A 27195-nucleotide genomic window follows, 5' to 3' on the forward strand; every position below is an offset into this window, starting at 1 on the left:
ATGGGCACAATACACCAGCCCATCATGTGAACCATACCTTCTTCATTTTATGCAGGTTACTGAGCAGAGGGTCCCATGGAAAATGTTATAAACACTTTCCAATTTATCAGTGTTCATTATTTTTACCAATTACCCTTCAAAGTAAAAATATGATCAGATAAACTATGCTTAGGTGATAGTTCATATACTATTTTCTATAATGTAAGCACGTGGTGGCACTCACATCTGTGTACGTGTAAAAAAAACAGCTATTATGCCATTTATCATCATCATCATTATCATCATCATCATTGTATAATATACCTGTTTAACTTATACTCTGATTGAAACTGAATACATTTTTTGCCTTGTGGGAAGGGAAGGCCAAGTTGGAAGTGTCTGGGTGCTTTTAAAGCTGATCTCTGAGACACAGCTCTAAGGCAGCAGAGGTTTGGCAGCTCCCAACAGCGGTCCCAGACACTTTGTTTGAGATATTCCCACTCTAAACAGTCCTCTGCTTATTCTGGGCTGTAAACAAGGTCAGTGCTGAGTTTCACAAGGCCAGGGTTGCTCATCCCTGGATGTCACCATCGAGGTGCAGCAGCAGCAGCAGCGGAGCCCCGGGTGCAGTGTAACATCGCACCCACGCAGGAGATGGAGAGGTCGCATTTCAGGTCTGCAAGCTGTGGCAGTGTCCCTTTCAGCACTATTGCAGTGACACCTGTTACACCAGCTCCCTTCATCCCCGCTGGGTGCTGTGGCAATGACAGCTGACAGGTTCCCTGCCTCTGCAGATCCGCTTGCTAATCGCATCGTGCTGTTGTTTTGGTGGCACTCGTGCTTGTCTCTGCTAAATGACAAGAGGCAGCTCGTGTTCTGCTCGCTGCCACTTCCCTTCCAGGCTCCACAGTTGTGCTTGCCATTTCACCTGGTGTGTGAGCCCAAGCTGTGCCTCTGTGAGATGAAGGCAGCTCCACCAGGGGAAGGATGCTCGGGGGCATGGCCCGAGCCCGCAGCCCTGCCAGCCTTCAACCAGCTTGGAACCCACAGCAAACTCAGGGCAGCCACCTGGAACCCTCCCTGCTTGGCTTCTGCTCATTGATCTGGCAGAAAACAAGTTGTGCTGGATAATTATTTGTGGGTCCACTCCCTTCACTGCAGGAGTGCTTTTCATCAGGGTCCAGGGGGATGGGTGAAGGGAGAGAGGAGCCCTGTCTCTCCAGCAGTGGCTGTTCCTGTAAATCAGCTCTGCTCATGAGTCCAGGTGTAAGTGAGGAACTGCTGAATGCACAGTTAGACACACTGATCATCAGGGAAACTTGATATGAAGATCTCTGCACCAAACCCACAAGGTTAAAAAAGATTTCTCTTTATATAGTTAGGATTACGAGTGCAGAACTGAGGATTTAGATACTCTTCTGTTAAACAAGTTGGTTTACCAGCACAGAGCAGCTCCAGGCTCTCCCAGGCTGGGCTGTGCCCCTCTCACCACGTAGCCAGGGCTGGTTCAGGGCTCTTGTGGCAGTGCCTGAGCTTCCATGCAGCTCAGTGCTTGGGAGAACGCTGTCTAATCGAGGGAAGGTGCAATCAATAAATTGCCTTTGTGTGTGGGATCAGAGCAACAAATATCAGAACTTAATAATAGAATTCCCCACCGTGGCACAGATCAGACATCTCATTCAGTGCAGGGCAAGGCTCAGTCTCTGCCCAGAGCAGAAGATCCCTGGGTTATCCCCAGGGAAGTGTTCAGCCCAGCAGCAGTTCTGAGCCACTCTATCTCCTCGTGGGTCACTGTGGGGCACCGAGTTTCCAGCTGACTTTGGACACGGAGCTGGGAAGCAGCTCCAAAACACACCCAGACTAGAGCACAGCAGTGTTGGAGGGCTGTGTGCTGTATGAATTCACTTTGTTTACTTTAGAAATCTTACTACAGATCAACCACTGAGCGTAAAAGATTAAACATAGGGAACATGGAAGCATGCCATGAAAAATAAATCAGATAAAGACCTGCCTCTTGGTAGGAAAATGGGAAAGAGCACAGTCAGTGTCACTCTGTTGGTTTTAGTGGTGGAAGTTTAGAGCTGAGGGTGAGGGGAAGAAGGGAAGAACATTACTTCAGAAATTATACATTTTACATAAATGATCTACCAAAGATCAACGTTCTGCATACGAAGTCAGAGATTTTAAAAAATCCTACATATTTAAAACAGACTTAAAAGAAATAATTAGCCTTGTTAGTCTGGCACATTAAAGAAACCCCCTAACTTCAAACTGATCAGTTCTTGACACATCTTTGTTTAGCATCCTACAGGCATGCAGAATGTCTCCTGTTGGGCTATAGAAAATAAAGATACATAGAAAATAAAGATAATAGAAAATAAAGATACTGGGCAGCCTCTGTGTGGGTGCAGAGATCACTGGGCAAAGCAGAACTGAATGAACACATCTGTAATGTGGTGCCCAGAAAGCATCAAAAAGCATGTGGCTAGAAACATCAGAGTAAAGCAGACAGAGGAAAAATGCACAAAAAACCCGGGGGAAAGGGGAAATCCTTTCCTACAAGGAGTGATAGCAAGACAGATTGGATGAATACTTTGAAGAGCTTCCAACCAGAAAGAATCACAAGAAGCCCAAAATGGGAAAAACTGGAGGTGAAGGTTAAATGTGGATGGTCTTTACAGGAAAGAAAGGAGCAACTTCAAGCACAGTGAGAAGACCATCTGTCAACTTTTAAGGCTCTTACTTGTGAAAACATCTAGTGACAGTCAAAGTTGACCATGGCCAGGCAAGCAAGCACAGGACTCCAAAATTCAGGAAATTTAGTATGAAGATAAAAACTGCTCATGCCAAACTTTCCAATGCGTGACATCTCTAGATTGGGTACCTGTCATTTAATCCACTAAAGTCAATGAACTTGACAGAGAAAAGCTGTAGGTTGTGAGACTGCATAGGTCTGAGCTGTTAGGCCTGAAACCAAGAGGGTGCACATCGCCAAAAGCTACAACAATAAAAATCAAAAATTCTTCCCAGAAGCAAGGGGCCAACTGCACCCATAGGAAAGGCACAGGGCTGATCACCAGAAACACAAGAGTATGTCATGGAAAAGATGAGCCCTGTTCTTGTCACCACCTGCATTGTTTCACAAACCTGAAATTAAGGGATTAAAGGAAGCATTGCAGATGAAGAGTGTAGATAGCCCAGCTTGTAACACATGAAATGAGAGAGGGTTCCATAACAGTGTGCTGGTTTGGCTGGGGTAGGGTTAAATTTCTTCACAGTGGCTGGTATGGGGCTGTGGTTTGGATTTGCTGAAAACAGTGTTTACAATACAGAGGTGTTTCTGTCATTGCTGAGCAGCACTTGCACAGCATCAAGGCCTTTTGGCCTTTTCTGCTGCCCACACTGACATGCAGGTGAGGGGGCTGCAGGTGCATGGGCACTGGGAGGAGACACAGCTGACCTCAAGTGACCAGAGGGATGTCCTGTACCATATGGCATCATGATCAGCACTTAGAGCTGGGGAAGAAGGAAGGGGGAGATGTTAGAAGTGATATTGTTTGTCTCCCCAAGTCACTGCCCTGCTGTCCTGGGGATGGCTGAACACCTGCCCGGCCATGGGAAGTGGTGCATGAATTCCTTGGTTTGCTTTGCTGGCACATGAGGCTTTTGCTATTAAACTGTCTGTATCTCAATCCATGAGTTTTCTAACTTTTCCTCTTCTGATTCTCTCCTCCAACCCACTGGTGGGAGGAGTGAGTGAGCAGCTGCCTGGGGCTCAGCTGTCAGTTTGGGTTAGCAATAAGAAACAGCAGAGGAGAGAAGGGGCACAGGAGGGGAACCAGGTCTTGCTTTGACCCTTTGGCAAGATCACAGACTGCAGGAAGAAACCAAATTCTTCCATGAATCAGTTTTTTGTCAAAATTTTATCAGCAGTGAAGGACCAAGGGACACTCCAAACGAGACCTCTGGCTGGGTGTGAAGGTGAGTTCACCAGTCCTGGAGAGCTCACAGCCCTCCTGCAAAGGGATGGGGACCCTTAGAAATTCCTCTAGCTCAATGCAGTCCTGCTGGAGGCTCCAGCATGCACAACAGCTGAGGCTGTCTTGGAATAACCTTCCGGAGTGCTCTGAGAGCCAGAAACACTTCACTGTGCTGTGACAGCACAAGGGAGTCTGCAGGAATGAAAGCACCCATTGATGGTGTGCCATGCCCGGGCAGGCAGTGATCAGAATCCCAAATCAAGGAGGACATTGAGGCAGCCAAGAAGATGCAACCCAAACCTCAGCAGAGCCAGATGTCAATCGCAGACAGTTTAATTGTGTCTGGAGAAACCAACCACAAAGGCAGTAAAGCCTGCTGATTACAAGCAACAGTGAACAAGCTGACAATGAAAGGGGTAAACAGGGAAATTTAGAAATTGCAAAGGAGGCTGAAGTAGGTCAGTCTGTTCACACCCAGCCTTGCAACTCAAACCACTTGCTAAAGAAAGTGCATTGCTCAGATGCAGAGTAATTACCACAGCCAGAGCAGTGGACATGGTCCCTTCCAACCTTTCCCATTGTGTGATTCTGAGACAGCAGGGACCTGAAGCATTTACAAACATCACCAGTATTCCTCCTCCTTCACCCTCCTACCACTACAATCAGGCTCATGCTACAGGGCAAAATGCAGCTGTAAATAAATAATAGGATTTTGCCAAGCTGTGTCAATGACTGCAGAATGTTCCATGGTCTGCAGTTCCCACCTTCACAAGTGTGTCTTTCATTAGGATGGCCATATTTTCGCTCTTAAACTGTAATCCATCAAGCAGTGTCACATCTGTTGATGTGCAGCACAGACTTAACATGCTTGGTGAAGCTGAGAGGATGATCAAGTGTCTCTGCCTTTGGAAAGCTGCTAATCTGAAAAAAAATGACCAAGAGCAGGATATCCACAGGGAGAACTAAAGAGAGGAGAGTGGTGTGTCACCTAAGAAATACAGGCTCAAGCACCTGTAGCCTGTGGGCTTCACATGAGGCACAGCAGGGATGGGAACAAGTTTGGGAAGCTGTGCCAGGCCATGTGGGTCACTGTACATTCTTCTGATGGCCATGCCCTGACTCTGTGGCATCCCAATATAAATTGCACCGAAACCAGAAAAGGAAAGGACTGGGGGAGCAGCAGCTTGGCAGGTAACCCTGAGTGCCTTTGTTAGCAGGTTGAAAATCTGGATGAAAAAGCATGTCGATTCAAAAGAGCAGCCAGCATTCCACCTGGTAATTGTCAGCATGTTCAGCATGATGAGATACAAATGATTTGGAGAAAGCAGAAGCCTCCCATGTGAGCATAAGGCCTAATGTGCTGTATCTCCAGCAAAAAGGGGAGAGCAGGGGAAGAAATGCAGTCAAAGAGGAAATACTGTAAGAGCAACAAACCCTCAAAGTACAGGATGGTGAAACGATCCCCCCACACGAACATTCAGTCATTTAGGAAATACTCATGAAAAGTGTGGGCACAGTATTTCCCACGATGCTGGAAAGGAAGGAGTGGAAGGGGGAGTGTGGGAAAGCACTTTGCAGTGACTGCTCACTGACACTGAAATGGAGAGAAAACAGCCTGGGAGTTGCAGGGTGGACAGGCAGAAGGACCTCAGTGTGTGCCCCAAGGCAGGGCTCAGGTCAGGCTGTGAAATCCCCCCTGTGCTGCTCCTCAGGGCATCCCAGCACTGCTCTGCCCAAATACCCCAGCAATGCTCCCTAGAAATAATTCACATCTGAGGCACAGGAGATCTGTACACAAACAGTTTACAGACTTAATGTCAGGCTGTGACCACACATTACCCACAGCTTTTTGAAGTCCAATCTGCTGGGATTTTATCACAGCCAGAGTATCACTGTCCTTTCCAACTACCAAAATCTGACTTCTGAAAAGGCTTCCATCTGTCTTCCATCTTACTTTAATTTACTAAGTTGTGCCATATCCCCATCTGGCTATTGGCTGGAATTTTGTTTTGTTTTTGTCCCCTTGAGTTATTCAAGGAGACACAGAGCTGGCTGAGTACATTAGATCATTATATGTCTCTTAAAGTAGTTGTTGGATTTATTTGAATAGGGATTAGCAAGATTAAGAATGTTTTCTTTAAATTACTGTAGTAGCCTACAATTTTCAAATGGTAATTTTATCCATTATATTGATTTGTATTTAAAGGACTTTGATGTTTTTTACTACAGTACAAAGAAGGCAGTTAAGCAATGCTCCTGTGAAAACCAACAGTTTTAGAATTTTGTTCAAGACTGAAATAACAGATCCACAAATCCCATTAAAATTCGATGGAAATTGACCTCACACCTCTGTAAGTTGCTTGAAAAGCTCATTTATAAAACTTCCAGAAGTAGCTTTACACACAATTGGTGTTTCCTACCAAACATTCTTCATACAACTTTACATATTGTTATTTTGGAGAGAAAAATAAAGAGCATTCCTGGCACAGCATTACTGCCATGGAAAAGTGCTTCAGCCCTTCTGAAAAGTGCTTCAGTCCTTTCCTTATCTGTCTGTGTCTCTCTGAAGTGCTGGACCTCAGTTTAGCTATCTGTGCTGATTGCATCAACACGGTACAGAAGGAAGCCTCAGTGCAGTTTATCCTTCTATCATCTCAATTCCACCTCCAGCCACATCCATTATTTCATTAAAAAAAACCAAAACAAACAAACAAACAAAAAACCCCAAAAAACCAACCCCACCAAAAAAAACCCACACCACCAAAAAAAAAACAAAACCCAGCCCCCTCCTACCCTCACTGGCACACAGGGAAGGCCCAAGCTGGGCTGTCAGAAAAGAATGCTTAATTATTTGCTGCTTGTCTCCTGCCCAAAGTTCTGTGTGAAACCATGGGATTTTGTTCTCCTTTCTGGAGGGAACAAGATGGAGGGAAATGAAGTGCTTGGAAAACCTTTTCTTTCCCAATCATGCTTTGTCTGCCCAAATTATTTAGCCATTCTCTGTGCAGGCTCATTGGGAGAAAAATAACAACAATAATAACAATAATACTAATTCTTTAATTAAATACTGTAAAGATAAGCTAATTAATAAGTGTTACAGTACCCTTTCTGCTTGTTTTGCAGGCAATCATTGTCTCTGTGCTGATAGCAGGCAAGTTCAGCCTCCCCTCAATGCGTAACTACCATCAATTTTAGAATCTCTAAAGTATAAAGTATTCAGTAATTTTTCCTCTCTAGCTCTTTGTATGCATATCCTAGTACATGCAGAGACTCCACAGCTCACATTTTTGTACGAATACAAGCAAATATCCTGCCCCAAAAGTTAAACTGAACCACAGCTCAGCAGCAATCCTTTCAAAAGCTTTTCAATGGCCTGTTCTCTGCCTTTGAACACATCTTTGGCATTCAAGTCCTCAGAAGAGAGGCATTTACTGGTTTGGATCTGAGGCATTATCTGGTGTGTGCTCTGGATGTTTTAGGAGCTGTGTGATCGCACATCACTGCACATCTCATAAAATCAACATTGCTTCTGTACTCAGAGCACAGCTCTGATCCAAACCCAGAGATTGGCTTTGGGGTGTCTCACCTACAATGATGCTCAGTTTGCCCAGTCCAGCAAAAAACCCTACCGAATAAGATATCTCTCTAAGTCCTATCTTCCTTGCTTTAATATGAAAGAAGCCCTGACATTTTATGATAAAGCAGGAATCTATCTGAATGTCTCTGCCTAAAATTTCTCTCCCTCCACTGACATACATGTGATTGTCTTTGTCCTATCCAAGAAGGGACTGGGCTATGGCAACACTGCAAAAATTGCAGTGAATTTTGAGAGAATTACTCTGGAAGTGGAGAAAAGAAGCTGCAAAGCACTTAGAGCTGTAAGCTATTGCGTAAAAGCTGAGCTGATATTTTTATAACTTTATTAGTCATTATTGTTGATAATGTTGGAAAAGCTCGCCAGGCTTAGAAAAGGTCATGCTTTCTGCTGCAATAGAATCCTTTTATGAAGGCTGAAGTCTTTATCCCTCCAACTCTGTGTTGAATAACTCGAGTTTGCTAAGGGAAACAGACTAATTCAAGCCATTTGTTGATTTTTAGTCCAGGTAACCTCAACAGTTTTCAAACTTACTACCCAGTTTAACTAAATGTGACAGAGGACCAAAGATGTCTAAGTCAGACATTTCCTGTGGGTTGCATGAAAGCAGGAAAGTGGATAGAAAAGACCTTATTGATATTCCCAGCTGAGGGAAAGGGTACAGTGTGGGCATTACTGCTGTTACACACTACAAATTCCTCTTAGGTGCTCAGCCTTAAGCCATGAATCTGTAGAAAACCAGGTCTCGCTGGATCTTGTCTTCAAATACTTTGTTGTTCTCTCTTGATAGCAAACCAAATAACCTCTTAAGCAAAGATTTGAATTGTAGATGACAATATAGCCTGTGCTAGCATGTAAAATGAAACTTTGCTATTATTCATAGCTCACCAAGCCTACAGGGTGTGGTATGGCTTTACCTGGAACCTGCCACGTCTTCTTTGTGGTGGCAATGTGTCGCCCTGTTTTCCTGTGCAGCAGGAGAGGCATTTTGAAAACAGCTCATTAGTTTATTTTTATTGTCTTTACCCTTTCTGACTGTCTCAGTCTCCAGCTTCATTTAGTCTCCTTTTGCTTTGCCTGATCATTATCTACATTTTAAGCTGCTTGGCACACAGTTTATGGGGTTGTCCTTTACCCAACCAATGCCAGCTCCTCCCTGTGACAATTTCTCAGGCCTGTAAAGATGTTTGTGTGGATCCAACCGCTGAATGAAATTTTACATAACAAAACCAGAAATTATTTCTAAACTCAGGAAACTGGTTGCCAACAAAAAGATTGGGTTTTTTCCTCTTTAAGGAAATGGTATTCAAAGTCCAAACCCGTCCCTGTTAAATTCAGTTCATGAAGCATGAGACCTTTTAGTTTTACATGCTGGGAACTGATTGTGAGGCAGCCAAACTCACTTATCCATGCCCTCTCTATTTCAGAGGTGACTAGAATTTGTTGAAATTAAACCTAAAATGAAAAGGTTCAGCAAATATTAATTTGTGCTTTATGGGAAATTAGGTTGGATTTGCATCTCAGGCATTTTTTCATATCTAGTTATAGTCTTAAAAATGTCACAGCCTCAAAGTTTGTAGACACAGCACTCTCTAAATGAAGAGGGGAGAATTATTTCAGAGAGTAAATCAGAAATTCATACACGTGGGTAAGCACTGTGTGTCTGCACCAAAAGGCTTAGTTCAGTGTTCCTGTGCTTCCAATCAACCAGCTATAATTCCTGTGACTCCAGGGCTCCCCAAACTGCCTGCACATGTCCTCTGTTCACTGAAACTTTTGACCCGTTCATATAGAAGAATGAGTCAATGGGAGAAAATTGTGGGCAATTTCCAGGTGAGAGGGAGGGTCCACAAAGCTGATGGGATCCATAACTCAGTGTCACCGAAATGGATTCCCCTGGCTCTGCTCCCAAGCCTTCCCCTGTAAATCCTGTCCCTCCCCGCCCCGAGCAGCCTCATTTCCCAGACAAGCTGAGCTGCACCTTCGGTTCCCTCACAATTCCAACCCTAAATCAGGAATGTCACTAAATATCCGCTTTTAGGGCACTGCAAATCAGCGAGGGAGGGTTTCCCAGCGAGCCACAGGCAGCTCGTGCGGCCACAGTGATTCATTCCCTTGGCACTGCTACGGACCGCACGAGAATCGCCTGGGCACTCACTGCGGCACACAAAATACTGGCGTGAGTTAATGCTGAAAACACCCCAAAAACGGCCCGAGCTGAAGTTCCGGTGATTCCAGCCGGGCCCTAAAGCTGTTTTTCCGTGCGATGCTGGGCTCCTGCAATCCGGACGGGCGGCACTAGATGGCAAAGCAGCGCCAGGTTTGGCAGCGCAGCCCGGGCTGCGCCTCCCCCAGCCCGGCAGGGTCCGGTCCCCACGGGCACCGGGCCGAGGGGGGACTGAGCATCCCTGCCCTGTTATCCCTGCCCTGAGTATCCCTTCCCTGAGCGTCCCTGCCCTGTGCATCCCTGCCCTGAGCATCCCTGCCCTGTGCATCCCTGCGGTGTGTATCCCCGCCCTGAGCATCCCTGCCCTGTGCATCACTGCCCTGAGCGTTCCTGCTCTGTGCATCCCTGCCCTGTGCATCCCTGCCCTGAGCATCCCTGCCCTGTTATCCCTGCCCTGAGCATCCCTGCCCTGAGCATCCCTGCCCTGAGCATCCCTGCCCTATGCATCCCTGCCCTGAGCATCCCTGCCCTGAGCATCCCTGCCCTGAGCATCCCTGCGGTGTGTATCCCCGCCCTGAGCATCCCTGCCCTGTGCATCACTGCCCTGAGCATTCCTGCCCTGAGCATCCCTGCCCTGAGCGTCCCTGCCCTGAGCATCCCTGCCCTGTGCATCCCTGCCCTGTGCATCCCTGCCCTGTGCATCCCTGCCCTGAGCATCCCTGCCCTGAGCATCCCTGCCCTGTGCATCCCTGCCCTGAGCATCCCTGCCCTGTGCATCCCTGCCCTGCCCTTCTGCATGCCGTGCCTCCCTCCTTCGCAGGGATCATTCCCTACAGATCAGGTGCAGCTCATAAACTCCAGAGGTGAGGGACTGGAAGGATGTAGACGTGGCTGGTTTTCTTATTGCTGGTTTTCTTATTGCTCTTGCTGGCATTAGTGGCTCGAGTTGCAGGTGCCCTCAGAAGCTCAAGATCCCATGCAGGACAAGCAGTCCTTGCTCCAAAATAGATTACACAGCAGCTGAGTGGTAAAACTTGTCTCATCTCCTTATTGAACAAAAAGAGATTTACATTTCGTAGTCCCAAGTGGAAACACCTCTCCTTTCAATCTCATGTCAGTCTATGCTCTGGAGGGAAGCTACCATCTATGCACTTAAGGTGTGAAATATTTTTATTAGGAGTCTGTTCTCCCTTTTCCCTTGTGTGCAGGTAATACCTATTTATGCTAAAAGGAGTTACAGAGGGAAAGGTGGAATCCTCAGGATTCAGTTTTGGATCGTATAACAAAAACCTTTTAGGTCTAAGTAAAAAAAAAATCTCTGGGCAGGTCCGTAAATCCCTCTCTATTTTTTGTAAGGGAGTGTCATGGTTTAATCACTGTCTTAACAGGGAGTTAAGGTCATGTCAATAAACTAATCCTCACGACTGCAACACTACAAATTATACCATTTCAGGTTACCTCTGTTCTCCCACCATATCTACCTGTTAGACTCCAAGGATCAACTTAAGTTAGAGATTGCAATGTTTACAGTTTCATCAGAAGGGGATATCCAAACCTCTGCCCTTTCAGTGCTTGTGGACACAGGATTGATGGCAGGAATGTTCCTCCTCTCCCCAGCAAGAGAGTGTTTAAGGCTCTGGATGCTGATGGTCATGATGTCACCCTGCTGGAGGTGTCCTATGCATGGTCCCCTTCTTGGGAGCAGCTGAGCCCATGTTGCTGAAACACGATGTTCAAAGCAGAGCTTTCACTCAAAGTCTTGCAGAAGCTTTGAGCTTTGTCCCTCCCTTTAATTTTTCTCTCCTTCTTTGCAATATTCAGTCCTTCCCCCTCTCCCTTGCCTTCTATGAGCTGCTGGTGCCAGTCCCAAAACAAGCTAGGAATCTCAGAAAACTCTAAGTGACACTGCTGTACCAAGTCCCACACTTTGCACTTGGGGATAAAAGGGCAGCAGTGAGCCTAAGTGGGCAGTGCACACACACTGACAGGAGGGCATTTGCTCTTCAGGGCTGAAAGAAGCCAAGATACTTGCCAAATCCAGAATATTTCTACCTTCAGGACAGAACAAGACTAACATGAAAAAAAATCCTACTTTCTCCTGGTGTGGGCTTTTAGTATGATGTATCATGCTTGTCCTTGGCTATTTAAATAACACTGTCTCACTCTGTATAAACCAACTTACAATATGGATGAAAAAAAGAGCTATGGATCGTGAAGCAAGTGGGAATGGATAATCAATTTTTATCACTAATATTGTGTGTATGACCAATAACTCTGAATGAGTTATGGAAGCCTTTGCCCTGAGCAGATGTGTCTCCTTTCAAAGCAGTCTCTTTCTCGCACAGCCTTAATAACAGAAAAGTGTTGAAAACTAAACAAACATGTATTTTCATTGTCCAATATGTTTTTTCTTAAAATGTAGGAATATGAAATTCTCAGAGGTGGGCTGGCTGTAGGAGGCACAACAACAATGGATTACAAAACCTTTCAGCTTTACAAACATGGGTTCAAATCAAGCTTAAGTAAGTGACAGGCAAAATGGGGCTATTGATTTCCTTCTAGTCCCATTTGGCTAGAGCAAAAACTGGGCACAACAGTGTCTTAACACTTAAAGGGATGGCATCAGCCAAAAGATAAAGCTTCTGCAGGAGAACATTTGCAGTGTTATTTACAGCAATTGAGATTACTGGATCAGTTGAGATTGCTAGAGCTGAAAGACATCAGAGAGTAAATTCACATCCCCCCCATTTTGGGAGGTGTTCTTACTTTCTGAGTTTTCTGGCACCCCTGTGCCCAAAGCTCCCTTCCAGTTACATGGCAGAGCAGCCATGATCCATGTGTGCAGGATAGGCTGGGAAATGTGCTTTCCTTGCTACAGGCCTGTCAAAGAAAAACATTCACATTGAGTCAAAAATCCTCTGCTGGCCAGGAACCAACCTGCCAGACAAGTGATAAGGTAAGGTCTGCTGATTTTCCTTCCTGCCCATGCACTCATGCTACAAGAAAGCCCCCCCCAACAGGTCCTTGAAGCAGATGTGGTAGCCCAGGCTGTGTCTCCTTGCAGGTGACAACATCAGGAGCCAGGCCCTGCCTTGACTGAGAGGTGTCAGGAGTAGAGCTGTAGCTGGGGTGGATCACAGCTCCGGCATGAACTTGTAAGATCAGACCTTAGGGATCCTTCTTCAAAAACTCCCAGCAGGCCCCACCAGGACTTGGTTTCTAAACACCCTGATGCTCTTTGGGAGTGTAAGGCAGGTCCAAGGGGCTCAGCAATGAGCACAGGAAGCTCTGTGCAAAGCCTGGCCTGCACTCTGGCTGATCCACACCCAAATGTCTGGCCCAAGGCAACTGACTCAGGACCACTGAAAGAGTCAGGGCTAAAATGCAGGAGTTTCCTCCTCCTATATTGCTCTTCTACCTTTCTGAATTAGGTGCAGCTCTCCTGCTGCTGTTTAAAGACACAGCAGGACTCAGTGGAAGGTTTTGTGTTGTCCTCTCTGTTTCCTTACATCAGGGGATTTGTGTCAGAAGTTCAGCATTGCCAAATGTCATTTTGAATGATTTTGTAGTTCTAGGTCAATAAACTGCTTACCATCAAAGGGGAACTGAACCATGAATTACTCCAGTTGCTACAGTGCATCTTTTTTTTAGCCATGTACATGAAGGGTGCAGGTCAGGATTCTCAATAGCCCTACATTTTCTGATTCATATTTTTTAATTAAATATACAGTAATTTCATGATTGTAAGCCACACCATTTTGACTAAAATTTTGGTCCAAACCCAAAGTGCGGCTTATAATCAGGTGCAGCTTATATATGGACAAAGAACAAAAAGTTGCTGTTTTAGTTTGGAGGACAGGTGTCTACTGAGAAAGGCAGGAGCTTCTCTTTGAAATGGAGAATGCAAACCCCCTCTCTCCAAATTATTGTAATTTTGAAATCAAGGGGCTTTCAGGCAAAGATATGGGAATTAGGAATAACAGTTCTTTACTAGGGAAATTAAAACAGAAATACAGTACTACAAAGAACAAACCCCAAACCCTGACACAGTCAGAGTACAACCTGACACCCGTCAGGCAGGGTGTTGGTAGCAGTCCCATTCCATGGTGGCTGCATCCTCCTGCAGTGACAGATGTGGCTCAGTTGGAGCAGTGCTCCTGTACAAGGTGCAGTTTCCCTCCGGAGCTCCAGTGGTGATGTGGAGAAATCCGGTTTTCCTCTGGAGTCCAGTGGAGAAAGGGGCTCCCTTAGTGTTCCAAAACCTCTGTTTTTATCTTGGTAAGAAATGTTGGGCTCTTCCCTCTGGCTCGAGCAACTCCCAATGGGATGCAGTAATTTTATCAGTCCCACAGTGGGACTCAATGGCCATGAGCAGAAAATGACTGGCTGGAGGAAGGATGGGTTGTGAAAAGATAAAGAACAATGCCCTGCCTGGTTTCAATGGATGGCCCATTAGCAGAATAACTCCCACGGAGATAAGGATCACTGCCCCCACCCTCAACAGATGGTGATAGAACAGATACCTTTTATCACACTCTGTATTGTAACGTGCGGCTTATAATCAGGTGCGGCTTATGTATGGACAAAGAATGAAAAGTTGCTGGTACCCAGATGTGCGGTTTATACTCAGTGGAGCTTATAATCGTGAAATTACTGTAATTTTCTTTCTTCTGTTTCTAAATAGGCATGCTGTGTTGTTATATCTCAAGGACCACCAAGATGCGACTATCTCAAGACATCATGGCTGCAAAGCTCCACTCTTTCTGCAGAGAATAAAATATCAGAGAATTGTGAAATAGAAGGGCAGAGAGCAAGAATGTGGTTTTTTTGTTAAATTACAGGGATAAACATCATATTAATTCAAAGTCTCTTTGCAGTGACCTCTCTTCAACATTATCTGAAGATTATGTTCATTTCTTATTTACTGAGGCTCCCCTTCAGAGGAGGAATAGAGTGAAAACCCCTCCCAACCCGGGGAAAACCAGGATGAAAATAAAATATTTGCTGCTGATACTCTCTGCAGTGTAGGAGGGAGCAGTAGTGTGTGGTATGTACCTTCCCACACATGTAAGGGTGGATTCACAATCTTCTGAAAATTATCTAAAACACATGCAATGTTATGTTTTATACTCATACATCATTTCCTTGATGCTGTGGAAGACAAATACCCAGGGATGGCAAAGATCCTTTTGGTGCCTTAGACAGCTGAACGCTGTATGTTTCTCCTCTCAACTCACCACTTCCTCCAGTTTGAGGCAAGGAACACATTTTATAATTTTTTGCCGACTTTCCTAGGTGTGAGCCAGGCACAATGGCCATGATTTACTTCCCAGTGGTGTCCTTTCCCTTGGAAGCTGAGGAGCAGCCAGCTTTTGTTGTGAATCCCACAGTAGGGACGGGAAGTGTGGCTGCTCCTGTGCCCGCTCCCATTCCTTCCTGCAGGCACCACGTTATATATCCCTCACAAGCCCGACCACAGCTTTCAGAAACATCCAATAAATCAACAGTTAAAAGGGAAGAGTAGACATGGGGAGCAGGTGCTTATTATGTGTGCATCTCTGGAGAAGAATAACCCACAGTGTATTTCCATGCCCATTTGAAATGGAATACGACCATGACCCTGCAAGTGGCTCTGCTTGAATTGTTCCTGGCATGATGTTTTACTCCTAATATTTTCATTGTCTGCCTCCATCAGTTTTACCTCCCACTGTAGCATTAATTTTGTATGTGAATATGGAGGCTGTGCTTTAAATAATACAGCATATGCTTTTTATTTGCCATGTAGAATAATATTTTTTTGGTTGATTTATGTTCCACCTGGACAAAATTATTTTTTATGACGGGTTTATTTCATTTATTCCCACATCCCCAAATGGGAGTGGGGGGAGAGAGAAATCTTGTAAACCACCAATAATGATGGACACAAAAATCTGCTTTGAAATACAAATTTACTGCAAAAACAGATTCTCTCCAGCCATGTAAATGAAAAAATGCTGTTGTAATAATTTTAAGGCTGCAAATGCATGTTACTACTGGAGAGAGTAATCTTCGGGCTCTTGTGTCATCCCTTACACAATGCTGGGAGTATGGAGAAATTCACTGAGCCATAAGCTGTTCCAGTAGAACAAAATTACACATATGGCTGCAGCATGGATTTAATTTAGCTCTTTTCAGAACTTCATCAAAGCCAGGACAAAACCCTGTGGTCTTTTGGTTTAGAGATTTGCCCCAGAACTTCAGAGGCTAAGCTGCCAAATCTACCTTATTTCCAGTTTTCACAAGGACTGCGGAAAAAAACGTAACTTGCCATTGAAACAAATTCCTTTCAAACAGATAATCTGAGTTTCAATTAAAAAAATAATATATGAGGTACCTTGTGTTTTACAACCCTGAAAAACTGGCAGTATTTTTATGTTAATCTATCAGTTACAGAAATATGCACTATGAATAGATATATTGAAAAAAAAAAAAAAAGTTATATGCAGTCCTTAGCACAACTTTGTTCTGATTTTGACTTCCAGCTTTTGGTGCTTTTTGTAGACCAACTAAATATTAATCCTGCAAATTCCTAATAGTCATAGCATTCGGGAAGCTCTGGTACTATTTTTGGTTGTAATAGTAGTCTTTAACCACACAGCATCTTGCAGCCAAATCCACACTATAATAGGAGTGCTTATAACAAGGACACAACGCCTCCATGTCAGCTCCGAACTACAGAGCCAGGAAAAGTAGGATATTCTTTCAGAGCAGCTTCTCTCATCATGCTGAATGTAAAATGAAGAGATAGGACTTTCACAGGAAAATTCTTCTGCTTCTAGTCCGAATTCTGCTGCTTCTAGTCCCACCCTCGAGGTCCCCATCAGATGGCAGAAATCTAAGCTGATATCTTCCCCTTGGTATCTTCTGGCACAAGCAGATTTGTTCCAAGGCAGGTCCCCTCCTCCTGTCACAGAGCTCTTCTCAGTCCCTCGTCCTGCCATGGCCCCAGGTCTTGCTCCAAAGGAAAGCTTCAGTGGCCGCCTTTGTTCTGCTCCTTCTCCTTCTGAGCGCTGGGAAGTGAAGAATCCATCCAGCGCGGCGCTGAAAATCCGTGACTGGTTTACAACGAGGAATCACAATTTGTAGGACTGTATGGACGAGTACTGTGTTTGTTTCGCCATCTGGACAGCTCCGAGCCTTTCCAAAGAAAGCGGAGCTGCCGTTTTTGCGGCAGTCCCAGAAAAGCGCAGTAGATGGAGCCGGAGGGATGCGGCACAGCCCGCGCGTCACCTGAGGATACCTGCGAGATCTCCCCCTCCGCTAAAGCGGGTTAGAAACTGTGCAATTTGGATTTATCAGTTCAGGAGGGAGATTCAGATAAAAACAGTGGAGCCGGTGAGGTTGTTAAATGCAGAGCCCCGTGCCGAGACTGGTGAAGGGGAAGCTGCACCCAGACGGGAGCAAGGGGATGGAAGGAGAGGGGGAACAGCTCGAACAGAGACCTTCCTCCACCCAGGAACTCTTCAGATGGCACCCTTGGGATGGGGACGGCAGGAGCAGCAGGAATGGTGTGGGTCTGGGTCCGTGGGAAGCACAGGTGGGTGTTTCCCGCTGTCAGCCCCCGTGTATCAGCCCGGAAATGTCACAGAAAGGTGGTCTCGTGTATTTAATTTGATCAGGCGGAAGAACTCTGATATATGCTGCGCTCAGTTCAGCGCTCCCGTGCAGATTTACTCGGCGCTTTAGCATGCGTGCTGCCTCGCTGACAGAGATTAAAGGCTCTCCTCAGAGCCCCAGGTATTACGCTCAAACGTATAAATCAGGGCTTAATATATAATATTTGTCCATAAAAATATATCACAGTGGCATTCGTTTGACTATCCGCATATTAAATACCATTACAGAAAAGTCTTGAGCTTTTTGAGGATTACTTTGCTACACCAAAGTCTCCTGCCATCCTAAACAGGTTTCTTTGCTGCCAGAGCATGGCAAAGAGGAAGGGGCAGGTTTTGCTGACACAGTTTGTGACCCCAGCCATGCAGAGCCGTGCCAGGAACACGCTCCCAGGCAGGCCCTGGTCTCTGGATGGCCGGCACTGGCCAGCCAGGGCAGGGATCACAGTGGAGACGACACCGCAAGCTTCTAAAGGAGAAAATTGCATGATGCATCGCCACTCAGGAGCACCCGCCAGAGAGCTGTTTAGAGTGAGATTACAGTCTCAGAGGAGACTCTCATGCCTCTTGGTCACAGGGTTACTAAGATGATGCAGTTGTAACTTGTATGCGGGAGGTAGGAGGGATTTAAGTGAAGGCCAGAATGAAAAGCTGGATCAAACCTCCACAAACTGTACTCAGATTAACCCAGATTCCTGAGTCCTCAGCTTTCAAAGACTTGAAATCAGCCAAATTGCTTCCTTTCCCTTGAACAGAAGACAAAAAGTGTGAGGGAAATGACAAAGTTTATACTTGGGCCACAGGTTTATGAGCAGCATTTTAGAACTAACAGAAACAAAGCTCCCCAAAACAAGAGCTTGTGCAGTACAGAGGTCTCGATCCTGCTCACGCCAATTCCATGTTAGCACAGCTATAAGGATTGCTCTGCATTTGCTGCTGGCTTACAGAGATGCAAGGCAGAAAAAAAATCAGACCCAGTTGCAATCTTTTCCCCTTCATCCTCTTCGTATTCAAGCCCTTTTTTTTTCCTTGTAAGTTCCTATTATTAACAGAGGAGAAAGGGAAAAAAAAAAAAAAAAAGAATCCCTGGGATCCCTGGTGCATCCTTGGAGTGGCTGCAGCCTCATCATGGATGACTAGACAACCGCCACTGTGCCACATAATGAGGAGCACACATGCTGCACCGGGAGATACTAATGAGGGAGCTACAGCCCCCTTAGCCCTCTCCAGTAAATCCGTGTCTGCAAGCCATGTTTTATTTATCAGGCTTATTATGGCAGCACTAAGGAGCCATTTGAAAAGGGCCGCTGCTGTCCTGGGCACTGCACACTGCAGTGCCTGCTCACACCAGCTTCCAGGGAAGATGGATGAGGCTGGCAAGAGATGGGGAGAGGGATGCTACGCTCACACCATGCAAACAATCTGTGGCAGCATTTATCCCACCAGCTCCTTTACAGAGGAAGAGGATTCGGCCTGTTTCAACCTCACGGTGCTAGCTAGATGATCCCAGGCCCTGAAAACACACAGTAACTGGCAAACAGATTGAAGCTCTGTGTGTAATGATTTCCAGGGAAGCTGAGGAAGCAAGGACTTGACAGACCTGGAGAACTCAGAGGGGCTTTGCAGGAGCTCAGCTGCCTGAGAGAGCTGCCTACCTGCCCAGCACTGTTCCCTGATCCCACTGCCAGCAGAGCTCCCGTTGGATCGCCCACTTTTCACCATGCACTGCTGCTCTGTGCCAGGATGTGAGGATGCAGAGCTCTTGTGCTGCTCCTGGCAGCGGGCAGTCTCGTGCAGATCTGTGCGTGTGCCAGAGGGAAAGGGGATTTACCATCACTGCTGCCTTCTCCAAACATCCTTCTGACCCCTCTGCACATCCTCACAGAGGCTTCTGTGCACTTCAGAGAATCACTCCACTTGCAGAGGATCAACTGAAAGGAGTAAAAGACAGCTAAGTGAAAGGTAGGAGAGAGATGAGTAAATCTTTGCAAAACTTACACTGCAGGTCTCAGCAGGGCTCAGACAAATTGGTCTGCATTCCTTTAATATATTAGATTTCTACTTACCCTGTTCATTAGCATGTTAAGCTACAAGGGCTGATTATATGAACCTCATGGAGAGGCATCAATTAAGATGATAAATTTACATACATTCCTTCTGGATGAGAAATGATGGGTTTCCCCAGTTCAGTGTTTCATACAACTGGACTCGCTTTCAGAAAGAGAGAGAAGTGTTAAATGTGTGCATCTGCACTGCTTTCCAAAATGATGGGAGCAGTTCACAAGTTTGAGCAAAAATGTATGTCAAATAGGAATACAAGGAAACAACTCACAGTTTCCAAGGCTGAACTCTAATCTGCCATGTCACATTGACAACAGATTATGAGAGGAAGTGAAATTCCCAGGAGATGCTGCCCTTACAAGGCTGGCCCAAATGGCGCTCCCAGCCTGAAGAATGCAACACTAAATATTTGCACATATTTATCACTTCTTGCCCGCACAAGATCCCATCTTATTTTGCAAACACTGTGCAGCAGAACAACTTCATAGCCACTAAAGTGTAGCCATTTCTGGTCTGCAGCGTGCCAGTGGCACCTCTTTCATGCCAGCACGTGTCTTGGGAAAGCTGTGAACAAAGACGGTTTGTTATCCTGTTGCCACTGAACAGAGAAATTAGATAGGCCTTGCAAATGGTATGAAAACCCACGCAAGCTGACAGAATCATCTGTCTTTACTTGAAAAACACTGCACAGCTGCTAATGTTGCCAGAGGAGACAGGCCAGTAGCAGCTCTGCTCCTACAGCTAACCTTTGTAGCACTAACCTCAGTGTTCCTGGGGCTGGTTTACAGCTAAGTCAAACAGTTAATGCCATGAATAGCTCAGGAACAGGAACAGCTAAATAGTAACAGCTATAGCTCATCCCTGTTCTTCTTCAGGAATAAGAAAGAAAGCAGGCTCTTGTCCAGAAAGGGTTGAACATCACCAGCCCTCATCCATTTCAGAGAAAATTAAAGGTTTTTAGCTAATACTGTGACTTTTATGTGACTCCTGCTTTTCTGAATAGCGGAACCAAGTGTATTTGAGCAGAAAGGTGTTTCCACCTCACATTTCTGGGCTGTACATCCGGCTGAGGTGCTGGATAAAGATTACTGTTGCATGTTGTCGTGTTGGTTTCCTTATCCAGGACCATGCTGGGCAAAGGTACAGGTTTACACTTTCTTGGGCTGCCAGATAGCAAATGTGCAAACTTCCTCATGGCTCAGGGCACGATAAGGGGTTTCCATCTGATTCCCCTTCCAGGGCCTGCACGGCCATGATAACAAGATCATTCTGAAGAGGACACATTTCAAACAAATGCCACTTGCATATAAAAGTTTTTGCCTTAAATGGGATGATCTTTTCCTCAAGAGGAGTGGAAAAAGTGCCATTTGTTTTTCTCTCATGTGCACAGCCATGTCAATTACATACCAGTGGAGTAAGGAATATGTGCTCCTTTATTTTGTTTGAACCTAAGAGCAATCAAACCTACCCAGACTTGTGTTCATGATGCACATTATATTTACCAGGGACATTTATGGCACATATCAAAACCAATCAGAATATAAAGATAGTTAAGAAAACCAAAAAGAACCCCCAAAACTAATTCCCTTATGCTGCTAAGTTTGACTTGAACATTATCTGTCTCAGCCTAACAGGTGAGGCACACGCCTCACTAAAATAAGGAAATATTTACAGCCAGTCTGGAAGCAGAATGTGTGGTTATACCTTTTGGGAAACAAAGGAGATAGATGTGGGCAAAAATTGTTTCATGCTCAGGCCCTAATTCATACATACCACCACACTGAAGACTTGGGTACTTCCCCCCTCTTTGCAGCTCCAACCTGGGTTGTTTCTGCCAACTCTTCCTCCTCTCCAGTCAGTATGTTGTAACCTCAGGTAAAGACTTCAGTTTTAATTTGTTCAAATGTTTAATTGTTGTAATTTGGAAAGTTGGACAATAAACCAATTCCTCTTGTTTCTAAAGATTTATTGCTTTTTCCAATTTATTGAACGTTCAGTATAGGCTGTATTTCAATTAAAGGCAGCAAAACTGTTAATGGTCTATTAACGACACATTGCATCTATATAAAGACGCAAATATAAGTCGTGGCCAATTTTCTGGCCCGGTGAGATAATTTCTTCTTTTCCACGTAGCGAATTATCTGCGAACAACTCATAATTTTATACCAGCCCGTATATCTGGCTACCGCTTAACCTCAAGTATCGGCAGCGCACGAACTGCCCGCGGTCCCATCCCTCGCACAGGCGTTTCGCCACCCAGGGAAGCGGCCTCCAGCCTTCGGGAGCCGGGACGGCGGAGCTGCGGGGAGCGGGAGAGGCAGGCGCTGGGGCAGGGCGATGGGGCAGGAGCTGGGGCAGGGTGCAGGGGCAGGGCGATGGGGCAGGCCCCGGGCCGCTCTCGGGCCGGTGCCCGTTCGCGGCATCCCCGGCGCGCTCGGGGATGCTCCGGCCGTTACCAAGGCAACCGCCCCCCCAACCCGCGCCCTCGGCCCCACGTGACCCGCGGCGGCGCTCGCGGCCAGCCCGCCCGTTACCATGGCGGGGGCGCGTGGGGGGGCGCTCTTGTTTCCGATTGGCTGCTGCCGGGGCTCGCTGATTGGCGGGGGGCGGACAGGCCGCGCGCCCATTGGCGGGGCCCGGAGGTGAGGCTGTGGGGTGATGCCGGCCGCCCCGCGCAGCGCCGGGACACAAAGGCTGCCCGGAGGCTGCCCGAGCCCCCCCCGCGCCCCCCGGGCTGGCGCGGCGCGGGAGGCCCGCGGGGGAGCCGCGGCTCTTGGCGCGCTGCGGGGAGGTGGCAACGCGAGCCTGGCCGGGCGCCCGCAGAGCCCGCGGCCTCCCCGCCGGCCGCCCGCTCCAACTGGCGCTGGGGCACGCGGCGCGCGGGGGGGGGCGGAGCCGCTGTCACGCTCGCCGCGCGCCCGGCAGCCAATGGGCGGGCCGGGAGAACGCGGGCTGCACGCGGGGCCCGCGTGTCCCCGCGGCACGGGCTGTCAATCACGTCAGGCACTCGCCCCGCCCGGCGATGGGGCAGGGCCGGGCTCGATGCTCCCCCGCCCGGCGATGGGGCAGGGCCGGGCTCGATGCTCCCCCGCCCGGCGATGGGGCAGGGCCGGCCCGCGGCTCCCCCGCCCGGCGATGGGGCAGGGCCGGGCTCGATGCTCCCCCGCCCGGCGATGGGGCAGGGCCGGCCTCCAGCGCCGCTCGCTCACGGTGCCTCCGCTGCGACCCGTGCCCGGGGCGGCACCGGCGCTGGGGAGCGTTCTGAGCCCGCCGCGGTCTTCTCCCGGGGTTGGGGTGCGGGGCAGTCGCCGCCGCACTGGAAGGGCTCCCCGGGGGCTCAGCGGCGAGCCCGCTCGGCCCGGCCCCCTCGGGATGCCCGCGGTGCGGGCTGCGCTCCCGGCGCCCTCCCCCGGTGGGGGCGAGAGGCGGGGCCGGCGTGGCCGCCGCCTGCCGCCTTTATCTGGCGTGGCGGCGCGGGGGGTGGCACTGGGGAACACCTTGTTGTGAGATACGCGATATAAATTCGGCGCCGGGGATGGGAGCGCGGCCACGGGCGGCGGGGAGCAGCTCCGGACCACGGTGGGTGCCTTCCCCGCGGCTGGGGACCGCTTGAATTTTAATCCACCGGTGCGGGGCTGCCATCCCCTCGGCCACCCCCAAACCTGGTTCCCGGGAGGAGTCGCGGGGGGAATTCTGCGTTTTGCCTCCTTTGGCACGGAGGGGAGGCGGCAGCACCGAGCCCCGGCGGCTGCGGCAGGGCAGGCGGAGCAGCGGAGGGTGAGAGAACGGACGGGCAGGGGAAGGCTGAAGGAAGGATGCGGGATGAAGGCGGCGGGGGAGGAGGAGAAGGCTGGCGGGAGGGGACGGGAAGGCGGGCTGGGGGAGGGAGGAGGGAGAGCAGCCTCTAACCCCGGCGCCTCCGCCGCCGCCTCCCAGCAGGACTCTGATCGCCGGCAGCCGCTGAGCCGAGCCCGCCGAGGAGGGCGGCCGGTGCCGCTAGCGCGGAGCAGGAGGAACGGGACGAGGTCGCCGCCGGAGGAGCCCCGCGGTCCGGTCCGAGCCGCGTCGCTGAGCACGCCCGCCCGGCCGCCAGCATGATGCAGATCTGCGACTCGTACAGCCAGAAGTACTCCCTCTTCAACGCCATGAACCGCTTCATCGGCGCCGTCAACAACATGGACCAGACGGTGATGGTGCCGAGCCTGCTGCGCGACGTGCCGCTGCTGCTGGAGGAGCTGGACGCGGCGGGCGCCGTGTGCCCGCCCGGGGATGCTGCCCTGACGCCCGGCGACCCCGGCGCCTACTTCTCCCGCAGGGACATGTACAGCCACTACATGCTGCTCAAGTCCATCCGCAACGACATCGAGTGGGGCGTGGTGCAGCCGCCGGCGGGCGAGGAGGCCGCCCGCAAGAAGGACAAGCTGGGCGGCGGGCCCGCCGAGGAGGGCGAGGGGGAGGAGGACCTGGAGCAGCAGTTCCACTACCACCTCAGCGGACTGCACTCGGTGCTCTCCAAGCTCACCCGCAAGGCCAACGTGCTCACCAACAGATACAAGCAGGAGATCGGCGTCAGCAGCTGGGGGCAGTGAGCGCCGGGGGGAGCGGGGTGAGCGCTCCGAGCCGCGGGAGCGGCGCCGTCCCCGCCCGGCGCTGCCGCTGCTGCGGTGCCCGAGGGCAGCGCCCCGGGCCGGGGCTTCCCTGCGCGCTCCCAGGACTGCAGCAGGTTTTCTACCAACGCACAAGCGAGAGAAAGAGATGTAAATTAATCAATACTAGTTTATTAATTATTTTGACCCCCCCTCCATGGTTTTTTTGTTGGTTTTTTTTTTTTTTCCCGTTGTACGGTGCGGGGCGAGCAGTCGCTGTGCCCGCCTGGCAGGGAGGCTGAACCCGTACGTGTACGAGGGGTGGCATTGCTGGCTCATAAGGAGGCTCCACTCAAGCCGATGAACATAACGAAACTGGCGCAGAATTGCTGCTGTCACCCCGGAGGGAACCCAGTGAGCTAAGGAGCATCCCTCTGTTTTGGGAGAGATGGCGGGTCCCATGGCTGTACATGTACTGGAGTTTATTTAAACTTTTTTACTCAGATGTAGAGTATATTCTAAAATAAATGCAAATGTATTAACTAAGAGTGACCTAAACTTTTGGTATGATTTATCTTTCTTTAATTAAATGATATTTTTAACATCTGGAATTCTTCTGTTTTTCTTCTATGTTACATTCCGAGTTGCCTTACTAGATACAGAAATCTCTGTGTACGAGAGGGGATTTTGTGCCTTTTTTTTTTCCTAAAGCAATTAGGCAGTGATGATAACTTGGCGAATCTAAAATGTTTGAATGACCATATTAAAATTAACCATACATGGCCTGAAGTTTTAGTGAGCTGTTCCCAGCTGCACAGTGCAGTTGCTCTGTGAGTGTTGGCTTGAAGGTCAGTGCCTCTTTAACAAAATCTGAGAAGATCGAGTCATGGTTACTCTGCAGGCAGCGATTCATGGAAGTTGGAGCAAAGCCTAGGAATGACTCTTGCTTTTTTTGGGAAGTATCTTAATGTACTGTGGGAAGCTCTTTTCTCTCCCTCTGAATAGGTCTGGCAGACTTGCCTCCCCAGTCTCTTGCATTTCTTTTTTCTTTCCTCTAGTCTTCGTTGGATACCAGGAATTAATCGGTTTTATGTTATTGTATTGATTTCTTTCTACTTTTTTTTTTTCATTTCATGAAGTAAAGTACCACAGAATTGGGTGTCTCTATTGTGTTCTAATACTAAGTTCTGATACTAAAGTGCACTTGTGGTTGTGATACAATATACAACAGAGGATAAATGTTTAATAAGTATGTAAGTCCTTACATTATGTAAGTTTTCTTCTCAGGCACTGAAATTCTAAGTTTGCAGACATACTGAGATTTCACCTTGTACTACTGTCATCAAATTTAGAGCTTGTTTGGTGGTGTTGGTTTGGCCTTTTTTTTTCTTCGAAAAATAGAACAATTTTTCCCTCAACTTCAAGGATATTTTTGTTTAAATTCAGATATTCCTTAGCACTTTACTTTTCAACTGTTAGGACATAGTAGTAAAGCATGAGCACTCCAGACATGGTACTAGTTGGCAGATGTTTGTAAGTTAAAACACCCACCCTAAATCTATGTTTAAAAATACGTATTTTGGAAGGTTTTTTCCTTCTGGGGTAAAGAAGAACTTTATAAGGCTGGATAATTTTTAGTTTGGCGATGCTTGTTCTTTTCATAATGTTTTTAACTCCTCTTCCCCTCCTCTTTTGGGAATATGCCAGGAAAAAGTCAGGAACGAGGAGAGGGATTACCCTGGTTTCCTAACATGTCATCTTGCCAGTCTTTCCACGGTCAAACTAATGCAGTGCAGTAGAAGCAGTGCCCTGTGCTGGATGGTGAAGTTTCGTTCTGAAGTGAGAGGTGAGAGGGAGAACCTGTTCTGCTGCGTGGCTCCCTTCTGGCCCTGCACTCCATCAGCTGGAAACCACATTACAGCCTCTGCTGGGGAGCGAAACCTCAGACAAAAGCAGCTCATGCAGTTTCACCCCTGAGCCTTTTGATCTCCTGGTAACTTCTCCCGGTATGGGTTTAGACAATACTGTTTAAATGTTGCACAAGAGACAATGTGATGCTGATTTAGACTGTGAGTAATGTCAGAAAAATAGTGTTACATTAGTGCAGCACAGCCCTGAGAATGGCATCCATTCCATTTGCATGCTAAAAAAAAGCACAAGAGGAAAGTTTTGGTGGGAGAGCAGCAGAAATCCGGCTCTATGGGGCAGCAAAGGTGGCATTTCCTTACAGGTAAAGCTTTGGGTGGCAGGAGGAGGAGGATTCTGTGACTCAAGGCTTTGCCTTGCTGTGACTAAGCTGCAGTTGCTGAACTGTGCGTGGCTCCCATGCCAGCTCTGGGCTGGCAGCAGCCCCGATAATCCCAACTCAGCCGTGCAAAACCTGGGGTCACACCAGCTGAAAAGACTCCTGCCACCTCCCACTTGGGAGCTGCTCTAGAATTTCCCCTTCTCAAGGTCATGGGAGAGGATTGAGGCTCTTGGGATCAAGAAAGCGAGCTCTTAATGCTGGGGGAAGACAACAACAGATAAAACCAGGGAAGTATTTCTCATGCAAAGGACAAGGGATGGGACTGTGCTGCTGGATGTTGTGTAAAACAACTTGCCCTAAAAGGTGGGGTGGTCAGGCAATTACGTAAATGCTGACTCCTGGCATTGCAGCAAGCAAAGATGAGATTGCAGATTTTGTGTGTTAGATGCTGAATTAGGAAAAATTTCCATCAGCAGATGGAAATACAAATATTTATAAATATTAATATTTGTATCTTTTTATAATACATATTTATATATTTATAATATATAAAACAATTAGGTTTATTATTAAAGAGTTATGTTCCCTTTTGAGGGACTGGATCACTTTAAGTCTCCCAGTTGTGTACAGAGTTCAGCAAACCTTTAGGCTGCTCTGGTAAAGTGATTCTGGTACTTGTGTTAATGACAAATTACATCAGTCTAATGTAAAAAGTATCTTTATGATCTCAAATACTTTGGGAAGTGACTTAATTTCTTAGTCACACACAGGCAAAAAAAAGACTTGCCAAACTACCCCAGCTGTGCTCAAAACGGGATATGCAGTGTGAGAAGCAGTTGTCATTTTTAGCTCACTTAAGTGAAATACACTCCATACAGAGTAAGGCAGCCATCAGAAGAGCAGTAAATAATGAGATTCAGAGCTATT

At 47.7% G+C, this 27195-nt stretch overlaps 1 protein-coding gene across 4 annotated transcripts; it reads left to right on the forward strand.

Moving 5' to 3' along the window:
* Positions 1-22851: 22851 nt before the first annotated feature.
* Positions 22852-24631, forward strand: MID1IP1 (MID1 interacting protein 1). 4 transcript variants are annotated; one of them, XM_033053383.2, is made up of 2 exons: positions 22852-23211; positions 23371-24631. In XM_033053383.2, exon 2 carries the CDS (start codon positions 23529-23531, stop codon positions 24021-24023), a length of 495 nt encoding a protein of 164 aa, XP_032909274.1. In that variant the 5' UTR covers positions 22852-23211; positions 23371-23528; the 3' UTR covers positions 24024-24631. The 4 variants fall into 4 exon arrangements, with proteins under 4 accessions (XP_032909274.1, XP_032909273.1, XP_032909276.1 ...); XM_033053382.2 differs by having other exon boundaries at positions 23374-24631; XM_033053385.2 differs by having other exon boundaries at positions 22852-23013.
* Positions 24632-27195: the final 2564 nt, after the last annotated feature.

This window comes from Catharus ustulatus, chromosome 2, assembly GCF_009819885.2.
Source record: "Catharus ustulatus isolate bCatUst1 chromosome 2, bCatUst1.pri.v2, whole genome shotgun sequence".
NCBI classification, from domain to species: domain Eukaryota; kingdom Metazoa; phylum Chordata; class Aves; order Passeriformes; family Turdidae; genus Catharus; species Catharus ustulatus.

Excerpts from the sequence above, each read along its gene's own strand:
- MID1IP1 (XM_033053383.2), top strand. The coding sequence starts at position 23,529 with ATGATGCAGATCTGCGACTCGTACAGCCAGAAGTACTCCCTCTTCAAC.